Genomic DNA, 26770 nt, shown 5'->3' with positions numbered 1-26770 from the left:
CTTCCCTGTGTGACTGCTCCCCAGCCTCTCAGGCTGGCATTCGTGGTCACCAGGACCCAGTCCTGAATGCCGAATCTGCGGCCCTCCAAAAAGGTGAGCACTCTGCAACCACCACAGAAGAGACCCCCTTGTCCTTGGAGACGGGGCTATCCGCTGATGCATCTGAAGATGCGATCCGGACCATTTGTCCAGCAGATTCCACTGAAAGGTTCTTGCGTGGAATCTGCCGAATGGAATCGCTTCGTAAGAAGCCACCATTTACCCAGGACTCTTGTGCATTGATGCACTGACACTTTTCCTGGTTTTAGGAGGTTCCTGACTAGCTCGGATAACTCCCTGGCTTTCTCCTCCGGGAGAAAAACCTTTTTCTGAACTGTGTCCAGAATCATCCCTAGGATCAGCAGACGTGTCGTCGGGCTCAGCTGGGATTTTGGAAAATTTAGAATCCACCCGTGCTGTTGCAGCACTACTTGGGTTAGTGCTACACCGGCCTCTAACTGTTCTCTGGATCTTGCCCTTATCAGGAGATCGTCCAAGTAAGGGATAATTAATACGCCTTTTCTTCGAAGAAGAATCATCATTTCGTCCATTACCTTGGTAAAGACCCGGGGTGCCGTGGACAATCCAAACGGCAACGTCTGAAACTGATAGTGACAGTTTTGTACCACGAACCTGAGGTACCCTTGGTTTGAAGGGCAAATTGGGACATGGAGGTAAGCATCCTTGATGTCCAAGGACACCATAAAGTCCCCTTCTTCCAGATTCGCTATCACTGCTCTGAGTGATTTCATCTTGAACTTGAACCTTTGTATGTAAGTGTTCAAAAGATTTCAGACTTAGAATAGGTCTCACCGAGCCGTCCGGCTTCGGTACCACAAACAGCGTGGAATAATACCCCTTTCCTTGTTGTAGTAGGGGTACCTTGACTATTACTTGCTGGGAATACAGCTTGTGAATAGCTTCCAACACCGTCTCCCTGTCGGAGGGAGATGTTGGTAAAGCAGACTTCAGGAATCTGCGAGGAAGAGACGTCTCGAATTCCAATCTGTACCCCTGTGATACTACCTGCAGGATCCAGGGGTCGACTTGCGAGTGAGCCCACTGCGCGCTGAAATTCTTGAGACGACCCCCCCACCGGACCTGAGTCCGCTTGTAAGGCCCCAGCGACATGCTGAAGACTTTTTAGAAGCGGGGGAGTGCTTCTGCTCCTGGGAAAGAGCTGCTTGCTGCAGTCTCTTACCCTTTCCTTTGCCTCAGGCAGATATGAATGGCCTTTTGCCCGCTTGTTCTTATGAGAACGAAAGGACATGAAAAAAAGAAGAAAGAAGACTCTTGTTGGGAAGCACTCAATATACAGATAACGTTGTACGACTAAATGTCACAAAAACTAACTAAAATACAATATTTTATTAATTCTCTTTAAAATTAATTATTGAGGAGTTCAATGGGTGCCGATGTTTATTAAATGGTGACATTGCGAAAATATAAAGAGAAATATATAAATTGTAAGGTTCAAATACCTAATTCAGGCCGAAGTGGGTATGTCTATAGTGTTGTTAGTAATCACACTCCAACTGTAGGACAACCTGTGATAATAAATTGCTCACTTATTGAAAATATGACCATCATTTATAAGCTGCTATATATCCCAAATGGGAATTTTAATCCTAGCAGATAGTTGAATCATAGGTCATAACCGAGGTGTAATACAATGCTCTGTATTGGTGACAGATGGGTGGCAAATATTTGCAGTACCAGGGTGTTCCTTGGTAGTCTCCTATCCAAGTACTTAACCCGGCCCTCCACTGCTTGGCTTCCAAGATCAGATGAGATTGGGCATCTCCAGCGGGGTATGACCGCAGACCTTATGCTCACCCTTGTCACACTGTGTCCACAATTGGGCACAGACAGGAGCCAATTTACGTTGTTATATGAGCCACAGGTATCGATACAGCTGATTTGATAAAGAAATCAAAAATTTTTATCATAAATGATAAGGTATAACAAAAGATTAAGTACCCATCTGGATTTTCACGGCTTAGTTAGTCGCAGTATCAGTAGGAATAAAACCTCTCAGCTGCACAGTTTATCATATATATGAAAATAAATAAAACATTAGATCAAAATAATGGTATTTTTAACTGTGCAGGAAAGGGAAACCTCCAAATTTGGTCTCCAAAACAGTAATGGAAGTATGATATTACACTTTGAATTATCAAAGAAGCAGGGAAACACAAACAGTGAAATCTTCAGCTCTCAGAAATGATTCTCAAGTAATAGAAAAATAATGATAAATTGACACAGAGTGTTTTCTATATGATATGTGTCTTCAGGAAATACTGGGATAATTATGGGTTTCTGTCATGTAAAAGAGAGAGAGAGAAGGCGTTTATGTGCTGGATAAGGTCAAAAAAATGGCAGACGTATCCACATCCGCTTTTTTGGTAGAAATATAGACCTCAAAAGGGTTGTATTAATTCCCTTGCTGGCGATAACTGACTGTCAATAGTATAGTCTATGCACCATGTGGGTAAGGTATTTGTAAATGCCGGTCCGTGCAATGACAATGCACTGGTGCACAGAGACACATGTATTGAAAATGCACTGGTGCACAGAGACACATGTATAAACCAAACCTGGTGTATGTTCATAAAGTTCTAGTCCTACTTGATATACTGGGGGAGATCCTGGTATGAGGAAGGTGCCGGCCGCGTCTGCCCGCGTCCTGTCTGCTGCCGAGCTCCGGCCGCACTGTACTTCCTGTTTGGCTGGTTCCCTTGGCGACGGACTTTGCCGAGAACGGCTCGTTGCGGTCACGTGTGCGCACCACGTGACCGTGAGGATGCAGTCTCCTTCCTGACGTACGTTTCGCAATTTGCTTGGTCACGAAACGAAAGGACTGAGGTTGAAAAGACGGTGTCTTTTTCTGTTGGGAGGTGACCTGAGGTAAAAAAGGTGGATTTTCCGGCTGTTGCCGTGGCCACCAAGTCCGATAGACCGACCCCAAATAATTCCTCCCCTTTATACGGCAAACTTCCATATGCCGCTTGGAATCCGCATCACCTGACCACTGTCGCGTCCATAAACTTCTTCTGGCAGAAATGGACAGCGCACTTACCCTTGATGCCAGAGTGCAAATATCCCTCTGTGCATCTCGCATATAAAGAAAATGCATCCTTTAAATGCTCTATAGTCAATAAAATATTGTCGCTATTCAGGGTATCAATATTTCCAGTCAGAGATTCCGACCAAACCCCCCCAGCACTGCACATCCATGCTGGGGCGATTGCTGGTCGCAGTATAACATCAGTATGTGTGTATATACTTTTTAGAGTATTTTCCAGCCTCCTATCAGCTGGATCTTTGAGGGCGGCCGTATCAGGAGACGGTAACGCCACTTGTTTTGATAAGCGTGTGAGCGCCTTATCTACCCTAGAGGGTGTTTCCCAGCGCGCCCTAACCTCTGGCGGGAAAGGGTATAATGCCAATAACTTCTCTGAAATTAGCAACTTCCTATCGGGGGTAACCCACGCTTCATCACACTCTTCAATCAATTCATCTGATTCAGGAAAAACTACAGGTAGTTTTTTCACACCCCACATAATACCCATTTTTGTGGTACTTGTAGTATCAGAAATATGTAACGCCTCCTTCATTGCCGTGATTATGTAACGTGTGGCCCTACTGGAAAATACGTTTGTTTCTTCACCGTCGACACTGGAGTCAGTGTCCGTGTCTGTGTCTGTCGACCGACTGAGGTAATGGGCGTTTTAAAGCCCCTGACGGTGTTTGAGACGCCTGGACAGGTACTAATTGGTTTGCCGGCCGTCTCATATCGTCAACCGACCTTGTAGCGTGTTGACACTATCACGTAATTCCATAAATAAAGCCATCCATTCCGGTGTCGACTCCCTAGGGGGTGACATCCCATTACAGGCAATTGCTCCGCCTCCACACCAACATCGTCCTCATACCTGTCGACACACACGTACCGACACACAGCACACACACAGGGAATGCTCTGATAGAGGACAGGACCCCACTAGCCCTTTGGGGAGACAGAGGGAGAGTTTGCCAGCACACACCAAAGCGCTATAATTATACAGGGACAACCTTATAGTAAGTGTTTTCCCTTATAGCAGCTTAATATATAATAATATCGCCAAAAAATGCCCCCCCTCTCTGTTTTAACCCTGTTTCTGTAGTGCAGTGCAGGGGAGAGCCTGGGAGCCTTCCCACCAGCGGATCTGTGTGGGAAAAATGGCGCTGTGTGCTGAGGAGATAGGCCCCGCCCCCTTCACGGCGGGCTCTTCTCCCGGTTTTTTCTGTAATCCTGGCAGGGGTTAAATACATCCATATAGCCCAGGGGCTATATGTGATGTATTTTTAGCCAGTAAAGGTAATTACATTGCTGCCCAGGGCGCCCCCCCCCAGCGCCCTGCACCCTCAGTGACTGCAGTCTGAAGTGTGCTGAGAGCAATGGCGCACAGCTGCAGTGCTGTGCGCTACCTTAAGAAGACTGGGAAGTCTTCAGCCGCCGATTTCTGGACCTCTTCTCTCTTCAGCATCTGTAAGGGGGCCGGCGGCGCGGCTCCGGTGACCCATCCAGGCTGTACCTGTGATCGTCCCTCTGGAGCTAGTGTCCAGTAGCCTAAGAAGCCAATCCATCCTGCACGCAGGTGAGTTCGCTTCTTCTCCCCTTAGTCCCGCGTTGCAGTGAGCCTGTTGCCAGCAGGACTCACTGAAAATAAAAAACCTAACAAACTTTTATTCTAAGCAGCTCTTTAGGAGAGCCACCTAGATTGCACCCTTCTCGGCCGGGCACAAAAACCTAACTGAGGCTTGGAGGAGGGTCATAGGGGGAGGAGCCAGTGCACACCACCTAGTGGTCAAACTTTTAATTTTGTGCCCTGTCTCCTGCGGAGCCGCTATTCCCCATGGTCCTGACGGAGTCCCCAGCATCCACTTAGGACGTCAGAGAAATGTATTAAACCTTCTGAACAGTGGAGAAGTTGCCCATAGTAACCAATCAGTTTCTAGCTAGATTTTATTATGTACATTCTATAACATGATAGGTAGAAGCTGATTAATTGCTATGGGCATTTTCTTTACTTGTCTATTTCTCCACTCCTTAGAAGTTGGGATAAATCTCTACAATGACATTAAGTTCCACATTCAGGGCAGGGCTTGATTTAGAACCGCAGGTAATGCCGATGTTCATTAAGTTGAGCGATTTTTTTTGTACTACTGTTCATGTTCAAAAATCCCTATAAACTTGTATTGTGTATGTGTTACACATTATGTACGCACAAGGGCGCAGTTGTGATTGAGATGCACGGTATCAGAGATATTTGTGTTTTTGTACACAGTCACTCAATCATTCACAGTGGACACCATACTCAGATGGGAAATCTGCACCTGCCATAAAGCTGGAACAAGTTTCAATGGTGCGACCGATGGTGGTGTCTAATGATGCACCAGACGGAATTACAAAGCCTGCAGACACTGAAAGTAGGCATCTCAGTCTTTACACTGCTGCATAAGGGGGGGGGGGGGGGGGGGGGCTGCCAGTACTGCAGTCCCGGGCCCAGACAGAGAAGGGGGCCCGGGTAGCAGCAGTGTGGATTTGGCACTAGCCCCCAAGCTTCAGGCCTGCGAGCTCCGATTGGCCCACAAAATGCCACGAGTGCTGTCTCTTCAGGTCTTCCTGTCGGTCCGCCTGCTAAAACCAGCTAGAGGCCTGGCGCCAGATCCACCCCTGCAGGTGGGATACAAGGAAAGATGAGGGGCTGCTGGATGGACAGAGTAAGATGAGGATGCTGGATGAACAGAGGCAGGTGAGATGCTGCTGGAGATAAGAGGCTGCTGGAGCGAGTGGGACACGGGGAGGTGAGAGAATGCTGGAGGCACATGGGGAGTTGAGAGGATGCTGTAGAGACACAGGAGGAGGTGAGATGCTGATGGAGGTGGGACATTCGGGAGGTGAGAGTTTGCTGGGGGGGGCTGCCAGTACTGCAGTCCCGGGCCGAGACAGAGAAGGGGGTACGGGTAGCAGCAGTGTGGATTTGGCACTGGCCCCCAAGCTTCAGGCCTGCGAGCTCCGATTGGCCCACAAAATGCCACGAGTGCTGTCTCTTCAGGGGAGTTGAGAGGATGCTGGAAGGACGTGGGGAGGTGAGAGGCTGCTGAAGGCACATGGGGAGTTGAGAGGATGCTGGAAGGACGTGGGGAGGTAAGAGGCTGCTGGAGGCACATGGAGAGTTGAGAGGCTATTGGAAGGACGTGGGGAGGTGAGAGGCTGCTGGAGGCACATGGGGAGTTGAGAGGCTACTGGAAGGACGTGGGGAGGTGAGAGGCTGCTGGAGGCACATGGGGCTGCTGGAAGGACGTGGGGAGGTGAGAGGCTGCTGGAGGCACATGGGGAGTTGAGAGGCTATTGGAAGGACGTGGGGAGGTGAGAGGCTGCTGGAAGGACACATGAGGAGGTGAGAGGCTGCTGGTGGCAGGTTGCAGCCTATTTTCTCAGTCCCGGCACCGCAACTTCTGATGGCAGCTCTACACGGCTGTACACCAGGAAAGGGCTTTATAGCAGCATTTGCATAAAGTCGCAGATGGGTGGACACCAAAATAGGTAGGTGGTGCCGCATCTTCCTTCAACTCTGAATCAGGCCCTTGGCTCTAATTAAAGATGCATTTTTTACTTCAGTTTACTCCACACGTTTTCCTGCTTCTGCTGTAATGACGTCTTGAGAGCAACACTGGGCAAACTACAGGGCCCATTGTCAGGAGAGAGGATGAAGACATCCTGACTGGGCAAAAAAAACATTGTGGATTGGAACGTAGCAGGAATGAGTGTTTCTAGGAGGGTTTGACCTGTAACCTACGGCGTGGTACCCCGATTTCACTATACCACCCCGGAGTGGCGAGGTACAAAGAGTCTTGACAATCTTGCAAGTAAGCAGTGAGCATAGTGAGGGGGGAGGGAATGCCAAGAAAAGGAAGGGAATAAGAAGGGCAAGAGTCCCTATTGAGGAATAACCTGAAAATTGATGTGAATAAATATAAATATTTTGCAGCCACGCATTAGTAGCACCCTCTGCAGAGAAGCGCGTCAGCTGAATGATAACTCAGAGTCTTTGCACCTGATAGCTCTCATGCAGCTTGTTAGGCTACTTGTGTTACCGGCTTCCGACCACCCCCTGCACATACGGAGGTGATGTAACAGGTCTTCATTTACTGGAGCCTGGCTCCTGTCTTGTCTCTCCACCACTCAGAAGACCTGGATCAAATATCCTGATGACTTACCTCACCAGCGCATTTCGCACAGCTGCTGTTTATGGCACATTGATCATATCGGGTCAGTGCTAGGATTTGGATTTTCTGTGGCAAGCTAACACTATTTAAGTGGTTTGCATAAAGACGCATTAGGTGACCACCAATAGACACTGCTGCATGCAATGCAGAATCAGGCCCATTGTATCTTCTAATGAAATTGACTCTAAAGGTGTTACTTAGGTAATATGAATTATGACCAGTTTGGAGGGTAAGCAAGTATAATAAGAGATCTGGATTGGAGAGAGGCTTCAACATTAGATGTGGCCAAAGTAGTGTGAATCCAGCTCTGAGATGTAATAACCCAGGAGTAACATTCTATTGTCCCATTCAACATTAGATGTGGCCAACTCTGAGATGTAATAACCCAGAGTAACATTCTATTGTCCCATTCAACATTAGATGTGGCCAAAGTAGTGTGAATCCAGCTCTGAGATGTAATAACCCAGAGTAACATTCTATTGTCCCATTCATACAGTGTGGTGGAGACAGTGGCCAAACGTAACTAGTGTCCATCTTCCATCTCTTTGTCCATTGTGTCCTTTACCATTAGGAGACCAGAGTGACCAACGTCTGGCACTCCATAACATTGCTGGGATGGTGCGACCTGGGGGAATCTTCATCATTGATCACAGAAACTATGACTACATCCTGAACACAGGCTGCGCACCGCAAGGGAAGAACATTTACTACAAGGTGAGGGCTGGTCCTCAGAGCTGTGCTTCTTACATTGTGACAGTGCCTAATCTCTTTCTGTTCTCACAGAGTGACCTGACGCAGGACATCAGCACCTCTGTCTTGTGGGTGGATAACAAGCCACATATGGTGACCCTGGATTACACAGTCCAGTTGCCGGCCTCAGGGGAGTCACAGCCTGAGCTGAGGTATTGATTGTAATCTTTGGCGCTGTAGTGTCGCCATTCCAGGAGTGCAACAGTCTTTCATAGCATCATTGTGTTGCAGATACGCTGCAAGGGATGGGGGGGGGGGGAGCAAGTCTTCCAGACAAATGTCAAGTAATGTTGTATGAGGTTTTATTTTCTCTGGAGAATTCCCCAAAAGGATGAGGCAGTTAGACTGTACGAAGCAGAATATAGCTTGTAAATACGTACAGGGCTTCCAAAAATCTATATAGTCAAATAAAGAAACACACTGATAGAAGCAGTGCTTAAAGTGGTCCTAGAGAGGTGGTGGAACTCCCCCCGGCGCCCATGCAATAAAGTTATTGCCCCCAAAAAGGGCGTGGATTCAAAAAGAAAGAGGCGTGGTTTCAAAAAAGAAAGAGGCGTGGTCACACAATAGTATTGCCAATTAAAATTATGCCACAAAGTAGCACAATCTTATTCACATTACACCACTTAGTAGTGTCCCTCATTCATGTTATGACACACATTAGTGTCCCTTATACACAAAGCCCGCAGTAGTAGCACCCCTAATACACATAATGTCCACAGTAGTAGCACCCTGTAATACACATAATGCCCACAGCAGTAGCGCCCCTTATACAATGCCCACTATTGTAGTGCCCCTTATGCAATGTCCACTGTACTAGAAGTGCCCCTTATATAGAGCCCATAGTAGTAGTGCCCCTTATGCAATGTCCCCAGTAGTAGTGCCCCATATGTCCCCAGGAGTGGTGCCTCTTATGAAGTGCCCCCTTTACAATGCTCTTATTAGTAGTGCCCCCACTATTAATGCCCTTTTCTCTAACGTCCTAGTGGATGCTGGGAACTCCGTAAGGACCATGGGGAATAGCGGGCTCCGAAGGAGGCTGGGCACTCTAGAAAGATTTAGGACTACCTGGTGTGCACTGGCTCCTCCCACTATGACCCTCCTCCAAGCCTCAGTTAGATTTCGTGCCCGGCCGAGGTTGGATGCACACTAGGGGCTCTCCTGAGCCCTTAGAAAGAAAGAATAATTTTAGTTTTTTTATTTTCAGTGAGATCTGCTGGCAACAGGCTCACTGCAGCGAGGGACTAAGGGGAGAAGAAGCGAACTCGCCGGATTGGGCTTCTTAGGCTACTGGACACCATTAGCTCCAGAGGGATCGACCGCAGGCCCAGTCCTTGGTGTTCGGTCCCGGAGCCGCGCCGCCGTCCCCCTTACAGAGCCAGAAGCAAGAAGAGGTCCGGAAAATCGGCGGCAGAAGACATCAGTCTTCACCAAGGTAGCGCACAGCACTGCAGCTGTGCGCCATTGCTCCTCATGCACACTTCACACTCCGGTCACTGAGGGTGCAGGGCGCTTGGGGGGGGGGGCGCCCTGAGCTGCAATAAAAACACCTTGGCTGGCAAAAATACCACAATATATAGCCCTAGAGGCTATATATGTGGTAAATTCCCCTGCCAGAATCCAGAAAAAAGCGGGAGAATAGGCCGCGGAAAAGGGGCGGAGCTATCTCCCTCAGACACACTGGCGCCATTTCTCCTTCACAGATCCGCTGGAAGGAAGCTCCCTGGCTCTCCCCTGCAGTCTACACTTCAGAACAGGGTAAAAACAGAGAGGGGGGGCACTAAATTTGGGCGCAATACATATATAATATAAAAAGCAGCTATAGGGGACATAACTTAGTTAGTCCCTGCATTATATAGCGCTCTGGTGTGTGCTGGCATACTCTCACTCTGTCCCCCCAAAGGGCTTTTGTGGGTCCTGTCCTCATTCGGAGCATTCCTTGTGTGTGTGCGGTGTGTCGGTACGGCTGTGTCGACATGTTTGATGAGGATAATGATGTGGAGGCGGAGCAGATGCCTTTAGAAGGGATGTCACCCCCTGCGGGGCAGACACCTGAGTGGATGGGCTTATGGAAAGTAATGAGTGCACGTATAGACTCCTTATATAAGAAAATCGACGACATGCCAAATATGGGACAGCCGACTTCTCAGCTCGTGCCTGCCCAGGCGTCGCATGGGTCGTCAGGGGCTCTAAAACGCCCGCTACCTCAAGCAGACCCAGATGTCGACACGGATACTGACACCAGTGTCGACGACGATGAGTCAAACCTGATGCCCACTAAGGCCATTCACTGTATGATTGAGGCAATGAAAGAGGTGTTAAACATTTCTGATATAACTACTGGTACCACTAAAAAGGGTATTATGTTTGGAGAGAAAAAACTACCCGTAGTTTTTCCCCCATCAGATGAATTAAATGAAGTGTGTGAAGAAGCGTGGGCTTTCCCTGATAAAAAATTGGTAATTCCTAAGAAGGTACTAATGGCGTTCCCTTTCCCGCCAGAGGATAGGTCACGTTGGGAAACACCCCCTAGAGTGGATAAAGCGCTCACACGTTTGTCTAAAAAGGTGGCACTACCGTCTCCGGATACGGCCGCCCTCAAGGAACCTGCTGATAGAAAGCAGGAGGCGATCCTGAAGTCTGTATATACACACACAGGCATTATACTTAGGCCAGCTATTGCGTCAGCTTGGATGTGCAGTGCTGCCGCTGCGTGGTCAGATAAACTGTCAGAAAATATTGACACATTAGACAGAGACACGATCCTGTTAACCATAGACCATATAAAAGACTCAGTCTTATATATGAGAGATGCACAAAGGGAAATCTGCCGATTGGCATCTAAAGTAAGTGCATTGTCCATTTCTGCTAGGAGAGGCTTATGGACTCGCCAGTGGACAGGAGATGCAGATTCAAAAAAGCACATGGAAGTGTTACCATATAAGGGTGAGGAATTATTTGGGGATGGTCTCTCGGACCTAGTTTCCACAGCAACGTCTGGGAAGTCAGCATTTTTACCCCATGTCCCCTCACAGCCTAAGAAGGCGCCGTTTTATCAGGTTCAGTCCTTTCGGACCCAGAAAAACAGGCGTGGAAAAGGCGGGTCTTTTCTGTCCAGAGGCAGAGGTAGGGGAAAAAGACTGCAACAAACAGCAGGTTCCCAGGAGCAAAAGTCCTCCCCCGCTTCTTCTTCCAAGTCCGCCGCATGACGGTGGGGCTCCACAGGCGGAGCCAGGTACGGTGGGGGGCCGCCTCAAGAATTTCAGCGATCAGTGGGCTCGCTCACAGGTGGATCCCTGGATCCTTCAAATAGTATCTCAGGGGTACAAACTGGAATTCGAGGCGTCTCCACCCCACCGGTTCCTAAAATCTGCCTTGCCGATTGCTCCCTCAGACAGGGAGGCGGTGCTAGCGGCAATTCACAAGCTGTATTCCCAGCAGGTGATAATCAAGGTACCCCTACTTCAACAAGGCCGGGGTTACTATTCCACACTATTTGTGGTACCGAAACCGGACGGTTCGGTGAGACCCATTTTAAATTTTAAATCCTTGAACACATACATAAAAAAATTCAAGTTCAAGATGGAATCGCTCAGGGCGGTTATTGCGAGCCTGGACGAGGGGGATTACATGGTATCCCTGGACATCAAGGATGCTTACTTGCATGTCCCCATTTACCATCCTCACCAGGAGTACCTCAGATTTGTGGTACAGGATTGCCATTACCAATTCCAGACGCTGCCGTTTGGACTGTCTACGGCACCGAGGGTATTTACCAAGGTGATGGCGGAAATGATGATACTCCTTCGAAAAAAGGGAGTTTAAATTATCCCGTACTTGGACGATCTCCTAATAAAAGCGAGGTCCAAGGAACAGTTGTTGGTGGGAGTAGCACTATCTCAGGAGGTGCTGCACCAGCACGGCTGGATTCTGAATATCCCAAAGTCACAGCTGGTTCCGACGACACGACTACTGTTCCTGGGTATGATTCTGGATACAGTCCAGAAAAAAGTGTTTCTCCCGGAGGAGAAAGCCAGGGAGTTGTCATCTCTAGTCAGAGACCTCCTGAAACCAAAACAGGTATCAGTGCATCGCTGCACGCGGGTCCTGGGAAAGACGGTGGCTTCTTACGAAGCAATTCCCTTCGGCAGGTTCCATGCCAGAATCTTTCAGTGGGACCTGTTGGACCAGTGGTCCGGATCGCATCTTCAGATGCATCGCTTGATAACCCTGTCTCCAAGAACCAGGGTGTCGCTACTGTGGTGGCTGCAGAGTGCCCATCTTCTAGAGGGCCGCAGGTTCGGCATACAGGACTGGGTCCTGGTGACCACGGATGCCAGCCTTCGAGGCTGGGGGGCAGTCACACAGGGAAGAAACTTCCAAGGACTATGGTCGAGTCAGGAGACTTCCCTTCACATAAATATTCTGGAACTAAGGCCCATCTACAATGCCCTAAGTCAAGCAAAATCCCTGCTCCTACACCAGCCGGTGCTGATCCAGTCAGACAACATCACGGCAGTCGCCCATGTAAATCGACAGGGCGGCACAAGAAGCAGGATGGCGATGGCGGAAGCCACAAGAATTCTCCGATGGGCGGAGAATCATGTACTAGCACTGTCAGCAGTGTTCATTCCGGGAGTGGACAACTGGGAAGCAGACTTCCTCAGCAGACACGACCTCCACCCGGGAGAGTGGGGACTTCATCCAGAAGTCTTCCAGATGCTGGTAAACCGTTGGGAAAAACCACAGGTGGACATGATGGCGTCCCGCCTCAACAAAAAGTTAAAAAGATATTGCGCCAGGTCAAGGGACCCTCGGGCGATAGCTGTGGACGCTCTAGTGACACCGTGGGTGTACTAGTCGGTTTATGTGTTCCCTCCTCTGCCTCTCATACCAAAGGTATTGACAATAATAAGAAAGCGAGGAGTAAACACCATTCTCGTGGTTCCGGATTGGCCAAGACGAGCGTGGTACCCGGAACTTCAAGAGATGCTCTCAGAGGACCCGTGGCCTCTACCGCTCAGACAGGACCTGCTACAACAGGGGCCCTGTCTGTTCCAAGACTTACCGCGGCTGCGTTTGACGGCATGGCGGTTGAACACCGGATCCTAAAGGAAAAGGGTATTCCGGAAGAAGTCATTCCTACGCTTATTAAGGCCGGGAAAGATGTTACGGCAAAGCATTATCACCGCATATGGCGGAAATATGTTGCATGGTGCGAGGCCAAAAAGGCCCCAACAGAGGAATTTCAACTAGGTCGATTTCTGCATTTCCTGCAAGCAGGAGTGAATATGGGCCTAAAACTAGGCTCCATTAAAGTACAGATCTCGGCTCTGTCGATTTTCTTTCAAAAAGAACTAGCTTCAGTACCTGAAGTTCAGACATTTGTGAAAGGAGTGCTGCATATTCAGCCCCCATTTCTCTAACGTCCTAAGTGGATGCTGGGGACTCCGTCAGGACCATGGGGAATAGCGGCTCCGCAGGAGACAGGGCACAAAAATAAAGCTTTAGGATTAGGTGGTGTGTACTGGCTCCTCCCCCTATGACCCTCCTCCAAGCCTCAGTTAGGTTTTTGTGCCCGTCCGAGCAGGGTGCAATCTAGGTGGCTCTCCTAAAGAGCTGCTTAGAAAAAGTTTTTAGGTTTTTTATTTTCAGTGAGTCCTGCTGGCAACAGGATCACTGCATCGAGGGACTTAGGGGAGAGAATTTCAACTCACTTGCGTGCAGGATGGATTGGATTCTTAGGCTACTGGACACCATTAGCTCCAGAGGGAGTCGGAACACAGGTCTCACCCTGGGGTTCGTCCCGGAGCCGCGCCGCCGACCCCCCTTACAGATGCTGAAGATTGAAGGTCCGGAAACAGGCGGCAGAAGGCTCTTCAGTCTTCATGAAGGTAGCGCACAGCACTGCAGCTGTGCGCCATTGTTGTCACACACTTCACACCAAGCGGTCACGGAGGGTGCAGGGCGCTGCTGGGGGCGCCCTGGGCAGCAATATTTAATACCTTTATGGCAAAAGAATACATCACATATAGCCATTGAGGCTATATGTATGTATTTAACCCATGCCAGATATCTAAAACTCCGGGAGAAAAGCCCGCCGAAATAGGGGGCGGGGCTTATTCTCCTCAGCACACAGCGCCATTTTCCTGCTCAGCTCCGCTGTGAGGAAGGCTCCCAGGACTCTCCCCTGCACTGCACTACAGAAACAGGGTAAAACAGAGAGGGGGGGCATTTTTTGGCGATATTTTGATATATTTAAGCTGCTATAAGGAACAACACTTATATAAGGTTGTTCCCATATATATTATAGCGCTTGGGTGTGTGCTGGCAAACTCTCCCTCTGTCTCCCCAAAGGGCTAGTGGGTCCTGTCTTCGATAAGAGCATTCCCTGTGTGTCTGCTGTGTGTCGGTACGTGTGTGTCGACATGTATGAGGACGATGTTGGTGTGGAGGCAGAGCAATTGCCGATAATGGTGATGTCACCCCCCAGGGAGTCGACACCGGAATGGATGGCTTTGTTTATGGAATTACGTGATAATGTCAGCACATTACAAAAATCAGCATGAGACGGCCGGCAAACCAGTTAGTACCTGCCCAGGCGTCTCAGACACCGTCAGGGGCTGTAAAGCGCCCTTTACCTCAGTCGGTCGACACAGACCCAGACACAGACACTGAATCTAGTGTCGACGGTGATGAAACAAACGTATTTTCAAGTAGGGCCACACGTTATATGATCACGGCAATGAAGGAGGCTTTGCATATCTCTGATACTGCAAGTACCACAAAAAGGGGTATTATGTGGGGGGTGAAAAAACTACCTGTAGTTTTTCCTGAATCAGAGGAATTAAATGATGTATGTGATGAAGCGTGGGTTAACCCAGATAGAAAAGTGCTAATTTCAAAAAAGTTATTAGCATTATACCCTTTCCCGCCAGAGGTTAGGGCGCGCTGGGAAACACCCCCTAGGGTGGATAAGGCGCTCACACGCTTATCAAAACAAGTGGCGTTACCGTCTCCTGATACGGCCGCCCTCAGGGATCCAGCTGATAGGAGACTGGAAACTACCCTAAAAAGTATATACACACATACTGGTGTTATACTGCGACCAGCCATCGCCTCAGCCTGGATGTGCAGTGCTGGGGTCGTCTGGTTGGATTCCCTGACTGAAAATATTGATACCCTGGATAGGGACAGTATTTTATTGACTATAGAGCAATTAAAGGATGCTTTCCTTTATATGCGAGATGCGCAGAGAGATATTTGCACTCTGGCATCGAGAGTAAATGCGATGTCCATATCTGCCAGAAGGAGTTTATGGACGCGACAGTGGTCAGGTGATGCGGATTCCAAACGACATATGGAAGTATTGCCGTATAAAGGGGAGGAATTATTTGGCGTCGGTCTATCGGATCTGGTGGCCACGGCAACTGCCGGAAAATCCACCTTTTTACCTCAGACCCCCTCCCAACAGAAAAAGACACCGTCTTTTCAGCCGCAGTCCTTTCGGTCTTATAAGAACAAGCGGACAAAAGGACAGTCATATCTGCCTCGGGGCAGAGGAAGGGGTAAGAGAGGGCAGCAAGCAGCCCCTGCCCAGGAACAGAAGCCCTCTCAGGGTTCTGCAAAGCCCTCAGCATGACGCTGGGGCCTTACAAGCGGACTCAGGAGCGGTGGGGGGTCGACTCAAGAATTTCAGCGCACAGTGGGCTTGCTCACAGGTGGACCCCTGGATCCTGCAGGTGGTATCTCAGGGTTACAGGTTGGAATTCGAGAAGTCTCCCCCTCGCAGGTTCCTAAAGTCTGCTTTGCCAACGTTTCCCTCAGACAGGGCGACGGTATTGGAAGCCATTCACAAGCTGTTTTCTCAGCAGGTGATAGTCAAGGTACCCCTCCTACAACAGGGAAAGGGGTATTACTCCACGCTATTTGTGGTACCGAAGCCGGACGGCTCGGTAAGACCTATTCTAAATCTGAAATCTTTGAACCTGTACATACAAAAATTCAAGTTCAAGATGGAGTCACTCAGAGCAGTGATAGCGAATCTGGAAGAAGGGGACTTTATGGTGTCCCTGGACATAAAGGATGCTTACCTGCATGTCCCAATTTGCCCTTCACATCAAGGGTACCTCAGGTTCGTGGTGCAAAACTGTCATTATCAGTTTCAGACGCTGCCGTTTGGATTGTCCACGGCACCTCGGGTCTTTACCAAGGTAATGGCCGAAATGATGATTCTTCTGCGAAGAAGAGGCGTATTAATTATCCCTTACTTGGACGATCTCCTGATAAGGGCAAGGTCCAGAGAACAGCTGGAGGACGGAGTAGCACTAACCCGACTAGTGCTGCAACAACACGGGTGGATTCTGAATTTTCCAAAATCTCAGTTGACCCCGACGACACGTCTGCTGTTCCTGGGAATGATTCTGGACACGGTTCAGAAAAAGGTGTTTCTTCCGGAGGAGAAAGCCAGGGAGTTATCCGAACTTGTCAGGAACCTCCTAAAACCAGGGAAACTGTCTGTGCATCAATGCGCAAGAGTCCTGGGAAAGATGGTGGCTTCTTACGAAGCGATTCCATACGGCAGATTCCACGCACGAACTTTTCAGTGGGATCTGCTGGACAAATGGTCCGGATCACATCTGCAGATGCATCAGCGGATAACCTTATCGCCACGGACAAGGGTGTCTCTTCTGTGGTGGTTGCAGAGTGCTCATCTGTTAGAGGGCCGCAGATTCGGCATACAGGACTGGGTCCTGGTGACCACGGATGCCAGTCTGAGAGGCTGGGGAGCGGTCACAGAGGGAAGAAACTTCCAGGGAGTATGGTCAAGCCTGGAGATGTTTCTTCACATAAATATACTGGAGCTAAGAGCGATTTACAATGCTCTAAGTCTGGCAAAACCCCTGCTTCAGGGTCAGCCGGTGTTGATCCAGTCGGACAACATCACGGCAGTCGCCCACGTAAACAGACAGGGCGGCACAAGAAGCAGGACAGCAATGGCAGAAGCTGCAAGGATTCTTCGCTGGGCGGAAGATCATGTGATAGCACTGTCAGCAGTATTCATTCCGGGAGTGGACAACTGGGAAGCAGACTTCCTCAGCAGACACGATCTACACCCGGGAGAGTGGGGACTTCATCCAGAAGTCTTCCACATGATTGTGAACCGTTGGGAAAAACCAATGGTGGATATGATGGCGTCCCGCCTCAACAAAAAACTGGACAGGTATTGCGCCAGGTCAAGAGACCCTCAGGCAATAGCTGTGGACGCTCTGGTAACACCGTGGGTGTTCCAGTCAGTGTATGTGTTCCCTCCTCTGCCTCTCATACCAAAAGTACTGAGAATTATACGGCAAAAGGGAGTAAGAACGATACTAGTGGCTCCGGATTGGCCAAGAAGAACTTGGTACCCGGAACTTCAAGAGATGCTCACGGAGGATCCGTGGCCTCTACCTCTAAGACGGGACCTGCTTCAGCAGGGACCGTGTCTATTCCAAGACTTACCGCGGCTGCGTTTGACGGCATGGCGGTTGAACGCCGAATTCTAAGGGAAAAAGGCATTCCGGAAGAGGTCATTCCTACACTGGTAAAAGCCAGGAAGGAGGTGACTGCACAACATTATCACCGCATTTGGAGGAAATATGTTGCGTGGTGTGAGGCCAGGAAGGCCCCCACGGAGGAATTTCAACTGGGTCGATTCCTACATTTCCTGCAAACAGGATTGTCTATGGGCCTCAAATTGGGGTCCATTAAGGTTCAAATTTCGGCCCTGTCGATTTTCTTCCAGAAAGAATTGGCTTCAGTTCCTGAAGTCCAGACTTTTGTAAAAGGAGTACTACATATACAGCCCCCGGTTGTGCCCCCAGTGGCACCGTGGGATCTTAATGTAGTCTTGGATTTTCTCAAATCCCATTGGTTTGAGCCGCTCAAATCGGTGGAGTTGAAGTATCTTACATGGAAAGTAACCATGCTACTGGCCCTGGCTTCAGCCAGGAGAGTATCAGAATTGGCGGCTTTATCATATAAGAGCCCATATCTGATTTTCCATACGGACAGGGCAGAACTGCGGACGCGTCCTCATTTTCTGCCTAAGGTGGTGTCAGCGTTTCACCTGAACCAGCCTATTGTGGTGCCTGCGGCTACTAACGATTTGGAGGATTCCAAGTTGTTGGACGTGGTCCGGGCATTGAAAATATATATTTCAAGAACGGCGGGAGTCAGAAAGTCTGACTCACTGTTTATATTGTATGCACCCAACAAGATGGGTGCTCCTGCTTCTAAGCAGACGATTGCTCGTTGGATTTGTAGCGCAATTCAACTTGCACATTCTGTGGCAGGCTTGCCACAACCTAAATCTGTCAAGGCCCATTCCACAAGGAAAGTGGGCTCATCCTGGGCGGCTGCCCGGGGGGTCTCGGCATTACAACTCTGCCGAGCTGCTACTTGGTCAGGGGCAAACACGTTTGCAAAATTCTACAAATTTGATACCCTGGCTGAGGAGGACCTTGATTTCTCTCATTCGGTGCTGCAGAGTCATCCGCACTCTCCCGCCCGTTTGGGAGCTTTGGTATAATCCCCATGGTCCTGACGGAGTCCCCAGCATCCACTTAGGACGTTAGAGAAAATAAGAATTTACTTACCGATAATTCTATTTCTCGTAGTCCGTAGTGGATGCTGGGCGCCCATCCCAAGTGCGGATTGTCTGCAATACTTGTACATAGTTATTGTTACAAACAAATTCGGGTTGTTATTGTTGTGAGCCGTCTGTTCAGAGGCTCCTACGTTTGTCATACTGTTAACTGGGTTCAGATCACAAGTTATACGGTGTGATTGGTGTGGCTGGTATGAGTCTTACCCGGGATTCAATATCCTTCCTTATTGTGTACGCTCGTCCGGGCACAGTATCCTAACTGAGGCTTGGAGGAGGGTCATAGGGGGAGGAGCCAGTACACACCACCTAATCCTAAAGCTTTATTTTTGTGCCCTGTCTCCTGCGGAGCCGCTATTCCCCATGGTCCTGACGGAGTCCCCAGCATCCACTACGGACTACGAGAAATAGAATTATCGGTAAGTAAATTCTTATTTTGTGCCTCCTGTGGCACCTTGGGATCTCAACGTGATGTTGAGTTTCTTAAAATCACATTGGTTTAAGCCACTAAAAACCGTGGATCTGAAATATCTCACGTGGAAAGTGGTCATGTTATTGGCCTTGGCTTCAGCCAGGCGAGTGTCAGAATTGGCGGCTTTATCATGTAAAAGCCCTTATCTGATTTTCCATATGGATAGGGCAGAATTGAGGACTCGTCCCCAGTTTCTCCCTAAGGTGGTGTCAGCGTTTCACCTGAACCAGCCTATTGTGGTGCCTGCGGCTACTAAGGATTTGGAGGACTCCAAGTTGCTAGACGTTGTCAGGGCCCTGAAAATATATGTTTCCAGGACGGCTGGAGTCAGAAAATCTGACTCGCTGTTTATCCTGTATGCACCCAACAAGCTGGGTGCTCCTGCTTCTAAGCAGTCTATTGCTCGCTGGATTTGTAGTACAATTCAGCTTGCACATTCTGTGGCAGGCATGCCACAGCCAAAATCTGTAAATGCCCATTCCACAAGGAAGGTGGGCTCATCTTGGGCGGCTGCCCGAGGCATCTCGGCTTTACAACTTTGCCGAGCAGCTACTTGGTCAGGGGCAAACACATTTGCAAAATTCTACAAATTTGATACCCTGGCTGAGGAGGACCTGGAGTTCTCTCATTCGGTGCTACAGAGTCATCTGCACTCTCCCGCCCGTTTGGGAGCTTTGGTATAATCCCCATGGTCCTTACGGAGTTCCCAGCATCCACTAGGACGTTAGAGAAAATAAGAATTTACTCACCGGTAATTCTATTTCTCGTAGTCCGTAGTGGATGCTGGGCGCCCATCCCAAGTGCGGATTGTCTGCAATACTTGTAAATAGTTATTGTTAAATAAAGGGTTATTGTTGAGCCATCTGTTGAGCGGCTCAGTTGTTTTTCATACTGTCAAACTGGATATAGTATCACGAGTTGTACGGTGTGATTGGTGTGGCTGGTAAGAGTCTTACCCGGGATTCTAAATCCTTCCTTATTATGTCTGCTCGTCCGGGCACGGTGTCCTAACTGAGGCTTGGAGGAGGGTCATAGTGGGAGGAGCCAGTGCACACCAGGTAGTCCTAAATCTTTCTAGAGTGCCCAGCCTCCTTCGGAGCCCGCTATTCCCCATGGTCCTTACGGAGTTCCCAGCATCCACTACGGACTACGAGAAATAGAATTACCGGTGAGTAAATTCTTATTAATGATAATGCCCCCAGTCATTTAACCCCCTGTAGTTATGCCCCCAGTGGTAGTGCCCTGCGGTTATGACATCATGACGTCTCTCCTATAGCGCACACTGAAAGAGCCGGTAGCCAGAGCTCAGGAGTGAGCTCCTGCCGCCGGCTTTCGCTGTGGAGAGAGAGCTGGGCGCCCGCTGGTAACTCAATCTCAGTGGGCGCCCGGCATCTCACTGTGCAGCCGGGCATACATCGAGGTAGGTGAGCTGGAGAAGGCGGAACTGATTTCCGTCTCCAAGTGGAACTGATGGAACGCAGTTCCGCCCTGTTCCGGCTCACTTTAACCCCTGGATATAAGCTAATGTGGAGAAACAGGGTGGAATGTTTCCTAATAAAAAGTTTCAGATGCAACAAAAAATGTTACAAACAGACATGGACTCTCCAGAGTGTACTCAATGGCGCAGCTCCAGAGTATGTTCCAGGGAATGCATCAGCGTAAGTTCCAGAGCAAACTCCAGAGTAGGTTCCAGGGCAAGTTCCAGAGTAGGTTCCAGGGCAAGTTCCAGAGTAGGTTCCAGGGCAAGTTCCAGAGTAGGTTCCAGGGCAAGTTCCAGAGTAGGTTCCAGGGCAAGTTCCAGAGTAGGTTCCAGGGCAAGTTCCGGAGTAGGTTCCAGGGCAAGCTCCGGAGTATATTCCAGAGTAAGCTCTAGAGTGTGTTCCAGGGCGCACTCCAGAGTAGGTTCCAGGAGCAGGACGTACTCCAGACTATGGGGGTAATTCAGACTGGATCGATGCCCGCTGCAGCGGTCGCAGTCTGAATTACTATGTGCAGTGCAGCCAGTGAGATGCTATCAGCCTCTGTCTGATTGACAGACAGAGGTGGTCGCGGGGCAGGAGGGGGCGTGTGGCTGGGTACGGTCCGGACAACGGAGGCGTATCTGGACCGTTGGGGGGAGCTGGCCGTGGTGGCTGTGTGACATCAAACGCAGCCGCTGCGACCCAAGATGCGGCGAGTGATGCTTTTGTACCTGTGTCGGGGGGGGGAGGGGGGCAGGGACTGACATGCGGGGCGGACTAGCCCTGTGCTGGGCATACCCCCGCATGTCTGAGAAACTGATCGCAGATGTGCTAAATTTAGCACATCTACGATCAGCTCTGAATTACCCCCTATGTTCCAGGGCGCACTCCAGAGCATGTTCCAGGGCGCACTCCAGAGCATGTTCCAGGGCGCACTCCAGAGCATGTTCCAGGGCGCACTCCAGAGCATGTTCCAGGGCGCACTCCAGAGCATGTTCCAGGGCGCACTCCAGAGCATGTTCCAGGGCACACCATGTTCCAGGGCGCACTCCAGAGCATGTTCCAGGGCGCACTCCAGAGCATGTTCCAGGGCGCACTCCAGAGCATGTTCCAGGGCGCACTCCAGAGCATGTTCCAGGGCGCACTCCAGAGCATGTTCCAGGGCGCACTCCAGAGCATGTTCCAGGGCGCACTCCAGAGCATGTTCCAGGGCGCACTCCAGAGCATGTTCCAGGGCGCACTCCAGAGCATGTTCCAGGGCGCACTCCAGAGCATGTACCAGGGCGCACTCCAGAGCATGTACCAGGGCGCACTCCAGAGCATGTTCCAGGGCGCACTCCAGAGCATGTTCCAGGGCGCACTCCAGAGCATGTTCCAGGGCACACTCCAGAGCATGTTCCAGGGCACACTCCAAGGGCACTTTTCGGGTCCCTTATTCTGGGCACACTACAGAGTATACCAGGACAGACTGTCTGATAATCATCAGAAGAAAACTAATGTCCATATAACGAAAGAAGCTGCCAAAGGGCTGAGGAATACGGGTAACCGGGGCGGATGTGGATGTGCACAGTATTGAGTATTTGTTCTGTTCTGTTATACGCTACTTGCTCAATATGTGGGATTTGTCCAAGCACAGGGAAGCCAGGCATCACAGGAACAGGACCTCTTTACACATAGTGACGCGGTGTCTGAATGCCGACTGTGAACATGTTGACATTCACAGTGACAACATGGGCATTATGTCGACATTACAGGTCTAGGCTCAGGCTGCAGTTAGGGATAGACTGTGGTTAGGGCTACGACAGTGTTAAAGCTCCAACAGTAGAAACACATTACATTGACATGCTGGCTGTCGGCATGCACAGTGTTGACAATACGACCATGTCCACATGTCACATGCTCACTTAACATCCAAGCCGACATTCTGGTGTTGATATTCTGAATGTCACAGTTGTGTAGCAAGCTCTGTCAATACTCCCAGAGCAGCATAGGAGCATTGTGTGCACAGTGGTTAGCAAGGCGAGAGGGGGGAATGAGCATGAGAGGCAATGCCTTTATATACATAGCAGGAGGATCTAGTGATGGCCGCATTGCACCAATCTTATTAGAAAAAAACACACCAAAATCACAAAATAAAGCCATTCGTACCTTCTCTCCGGTTCCTAATGAATCCTAAGTGCCAACAGCATCCGTGCCAAATGGTTGGATAACATAAAGGTACCATACAAAAAGTAGCCGCATTTCAGTTTTCATGGAGTTATACAGATAGAACCATCTTTATCTTGGCCTTTAATAGGATTAAGTGAGCCAGGGCAGTCGGACTTAGGTGGTCATTCCAAGTTGTTCGCTCGCTAGCAGTTTTTAGCAGCCGTGCAAACGCTATGCCGCCTCCCACTGGGAGTGTATTTTAGCATAGCAGAAGTCAGAGCCGGCCCTAACCAATATGATGCCCTAGCCAAGATTTTGGCTGGTGCCCCTCTAGCACCGCCGCTAGTTCTGCAGGAGATGCCTGGCATGAGTCAGCTGGCAGCTCTGCTGAAGTCGGGCGCCTTTTGTTTATGAAAATGCATCTTATTTGCATTACTATGTGGCTAGGATGCACAAGCAGCTTCTGCTGATTAAAATGATATGCAGCATGCCTATATTCTGTGTGCGACTGCACCTGTATCTGCATACGAAATGCTACATTACAGTGACTTCCAGGAATACACTGCAACGTAGCATTTTGTATGCAGATACAGCCGCAGTCACACACAGAATATAGGCATGCCGCATATCATTTTAATCAGCAGAAGCTGCTGGTGCCCCTGAGCATACCAACTGCCCTAGGCATTTGCCTAGTTTTCCTATGCCTAAGGCCGGCTCTGGCAGAAGTGCGAACGAAAGGATCGCGGAGCGGCTACAAAGAAAGTTGTTTTTTTGTGTGCAGTTTTAGAGTAGCTCAATACCTACTCAGCGCTTGCGATCACTTCAGACTGTTCAGTTCCTGTTTTGACGTCACAAACACGCCCTGCATTCGCCCCACCACGCCTGCGTTTTTCCTGGCACGCCTGCGTTTTTTTCAACACTCCCTGAAAATGGTCAGATGACACCCAGAAACGCCCACTTCATGTCAATCACTCCGCGGCAACCAGTGCGACTGAAAAGCTTCGCTAGACCTTGAGTGAAACGACATCGTTCGTTGTAATAGTATGTCGCGCATGCGCATTGCGCCTCATACGCATGCGCAGAAGTGCCGATTTTTTGCCTCATTGCTGCACAGCGAACAACTCGGAATGACCACCTTAATTCCCTGCTGTATTGTTCTCTCTTATTGTATTGCAGCTGAGAACAATAGATGAAAGGCTTATGCTAATAAACCATGGTGCACCTAGGCGCAGCATAGAAGCCAAGATAATCGTGGCTCCGTCTGTATGTATGTAAGGATGTGTTGTCCTGCTCAGAGCCGTCATACATGATTTTTTTATTTCCCCAGTAAATTCCGCCTGTCGTACTACCCTCACCGCCTGGCGTCCTTCACTGCGCTCCTGCAGGAGGCCTTTGGGGGTCATTGCGAGCACAGGGTTTATGGGGATTTTAAGCCATATACCCCCGGCCAGGACAATGAACCCTGTTACTTCATACATGTGACAAGGAGGACAGCCTGAGACGTTGCCGAGACATCTGCATAATCGCGGCCGAAAACTCTCTGGATTGGATCTGAAGCAACGTTTTAATAACCTGTAATTGCTGGAGGAGGCGTCTGGCTTCTGCTAGGCTTGAGGCGCTTAGTGTATAAATAAATCCGCTGCTACACTGTTTAGTGTCACCTCGTGTCACACACCGTTCTTTCATTGCATTCTACAACTAACGTTATCTGTTACGTCATCAGTACATTTTTTTTTACGCCTTTAATTTACCAGTTTTGATGTTTATTGTTACATTTATTCTGTCATACAACTTGCAAATTTGCAACCGCATCAGCTATGACACCAATTGTTAAAATACTCAATCATTGCAGACTTCACATGAATTTCAGGTGTAAAACTACTCGAAAAATGTGCCATTTTAAAATATTTTGTATGTTTGTCCCTGTGTGTCATGTCTTTCTTTATCTTTTTGGAGAATAATGTTCTCAGTACTTTAAGACCGTACTTGCTGACATTCTGGATGCCCCCTCCTTGGGGGGGGATGGGGAGAATGTGCGGCATGGGAGGGGGCACGTGGCTGGTAAATGTGATGCTAAACAGGGGGTGGTACTGTGGGTATGTCTGCACCACCTCGTTATCGTGACCCCCACCCCTGCTACACAATACAGAAATTAACGTCATTGTGAGGCAGGGGGCGTTGACTCGGTTCAAATGACAGTGCAAATCACGTCATCGGACCGCCCACTTGTGGTCAACTGTAGGTGAGCCGGGGTTGGGGTTTAGAGGTGGCATCCAGCTGGGAGACTTGCACACTCTTCCTGGGGACTGGAAGTTAGGTAACACTGGTGTCCTGTCACCCAGTCAGCAGCATTCTGCGTGTGCGGGAAGCCGCCATATTCCCATGTACAGGTATAAACAGGTATATAAGAGGAAGAGGAAGCACAGCAACACTGTAAACCACCTTTACTGTGATAAACCATTAATATACTGAGTAAACTTTTGCACCCGCCAAGTAGCTCCCTGCCTGCGCAACCTAGCGGCACTGGCAGGCGCCTACCCGCCACGTTCTGGTTCGATCAGGACACGCCTGCGTAGCTGGACCGTGCCCCCCCCCCCCCCCCAACAGTACGCCCCCTCTCGCCCCGCGACCGCCTCTCACTGGGTGCGCACTAACAGTGCGGCTGCTGCACGAGCGCACTAGACATAGGGCATCGGGCTGCGATCGGGTCTGAATTAGGCCCTAAATGTTACTATGGCCAGCCTACGCATACACTATATATATATATATAATTATATATATATATATATATATATATATATATATATATATATATATATATATATATATATACAGCTACCTGACTCTTGTGACTGTAACATCTTATCCTGAGACCTAGCAATTCTGAGAAGGTCAGTTTTTGTATTTAAACAAATAATCTTGTTATCAGTGAAAGTTCCGTCTTGTTTTTGACCTTGTCTATATATAGACAATTTGTAACTATCTAATGTCCTTGTTTTCTTTAAAGAACATATTTTAGAAATCTTCAGTTTAACTATTTCTATCAGCTGAATGATTGGCGCAATTCCCAAAGATCAGAGAATTTAGGAAGGAGGAAATTGGTGTGAAGATAGAGAAATGTTGGCCTTATAGAGGGTGGTTGTATACAGTACGTCAAATCACGGAGTAGCTCATTTTTTAATCATTCTCTTTGAATTAGGTGGCAAAATTACCTGGCCACTTACAGGAGGGAGGATGAGAACGGTTATACTCCTTTCACACTGCACAAATAACCCGGTATCAACCTGGCCTATTGACAGGTTGACACGGGTCAGTGTGCGGTGTGAAAGCGCCATGTCGGATTTCCCGGGTCGCCTGACCCGGTAATTCAACCCGGGTATAAGCAGTATTATTCCCGGGTTGAATACCGGGTCAGTGGCTCTGTAAACAGATTCCCGGGTCGAGACGATCCGGGACCCGTTTACAAGTTAGGGAGAGGTGGCGCAGAGATGCTCATCTCCCAGCGCCACCTCCACCCCCCGCTGACGGCTCCACCTCCCGCCGCTATGGCAACCGACCCGGCAATATGCCAGGTCTGGAAGCCAGCAGAAGAGGTAGGAGAGTCTCCAATGTCGGATCCCATTTGGTAAGGACCCGTTTCTAATTCCCGGATGGGATCCGGCATTGGAGATGTGAAAGGGGTACAAGAAGGATGTCTGGGATGGGGGGGGACACAGACATGATAACATTGTTTAGCACTACAGCAGCGGTCACGAGCGACAGGTAGCTTGCAGCCGCAATCCGGTTCGCTTGACCCGTGCTGGCTGCTGCCGATGCACAACTTCGGGGGGAGTCCGCAATTGACTCCTCCGTAGCGCTCCTCCGTTGTGGAGGAGACAGATGCTAGAGGTCATACTTGATTTATTTATAGCTACTCCACTGGACACGAGTCCAGTCTTCACACTGAGAGAGCGCCAGCAAGCATTCAAGTACAGCATTTAG

General features: G+C 49.4%; 1 protein-coding gene and 1 pseudogene across 1 annotated transcript in view; one reads left to right on the top strand and one right to left on the bottom strand.

Moving 5' to 3' along the window:
- GNMT (glycine N-methyltransferase) overlaps positions 1-24711 on the top strand; it is a 102724-nt gene extending 78013 nt beyond the window's left edge. Inside the window, exons 4-6 of the mRNA XM_063918745.1 lie at positions 7886-8028; positions 8098-8216; positions 24117-24711. Of these exons, the coding sequence (XP_063774815.1) occupies positions 7886-8028; positions 8098-8216; positions 24117-24288 (434 nt within the window). The 3' untranslated portion in view covers positions 24289-24711. The remainder of the gene's footprint in view (positions 1-7885; positions 8029-8097; positions 8217-24116) is intronic.
- On the bottom strand, positions 1744-1864 carry LOC134912067 (5S ribosomal RNA; annotated as a pseudogene).
- Positions 24712-26770: the final 2059 nt, after the last annotated feature.

This window comes from Pseudophryne corroboree, chromosome 4 (assembly GCF_028390025.1).
Source record: "Pseudophryne corroboree isolate aPseCor3 chromosome 4, aPseCor3.hap2, whole genome shotgun sequence".
In the NCBI taxonomy this organism is placed as follows: Eukaryota; Metazoa; Chordata; class Amphibia; order Anura; family Myobatrachidae; genus Pseudophryne; species Pseudophryne corroboree.
The sequence above is the reverse complement of the archived record's forward strand: the minus strand, read 5'-3'. Positions and strand labels throughout refer to the sequence as shown.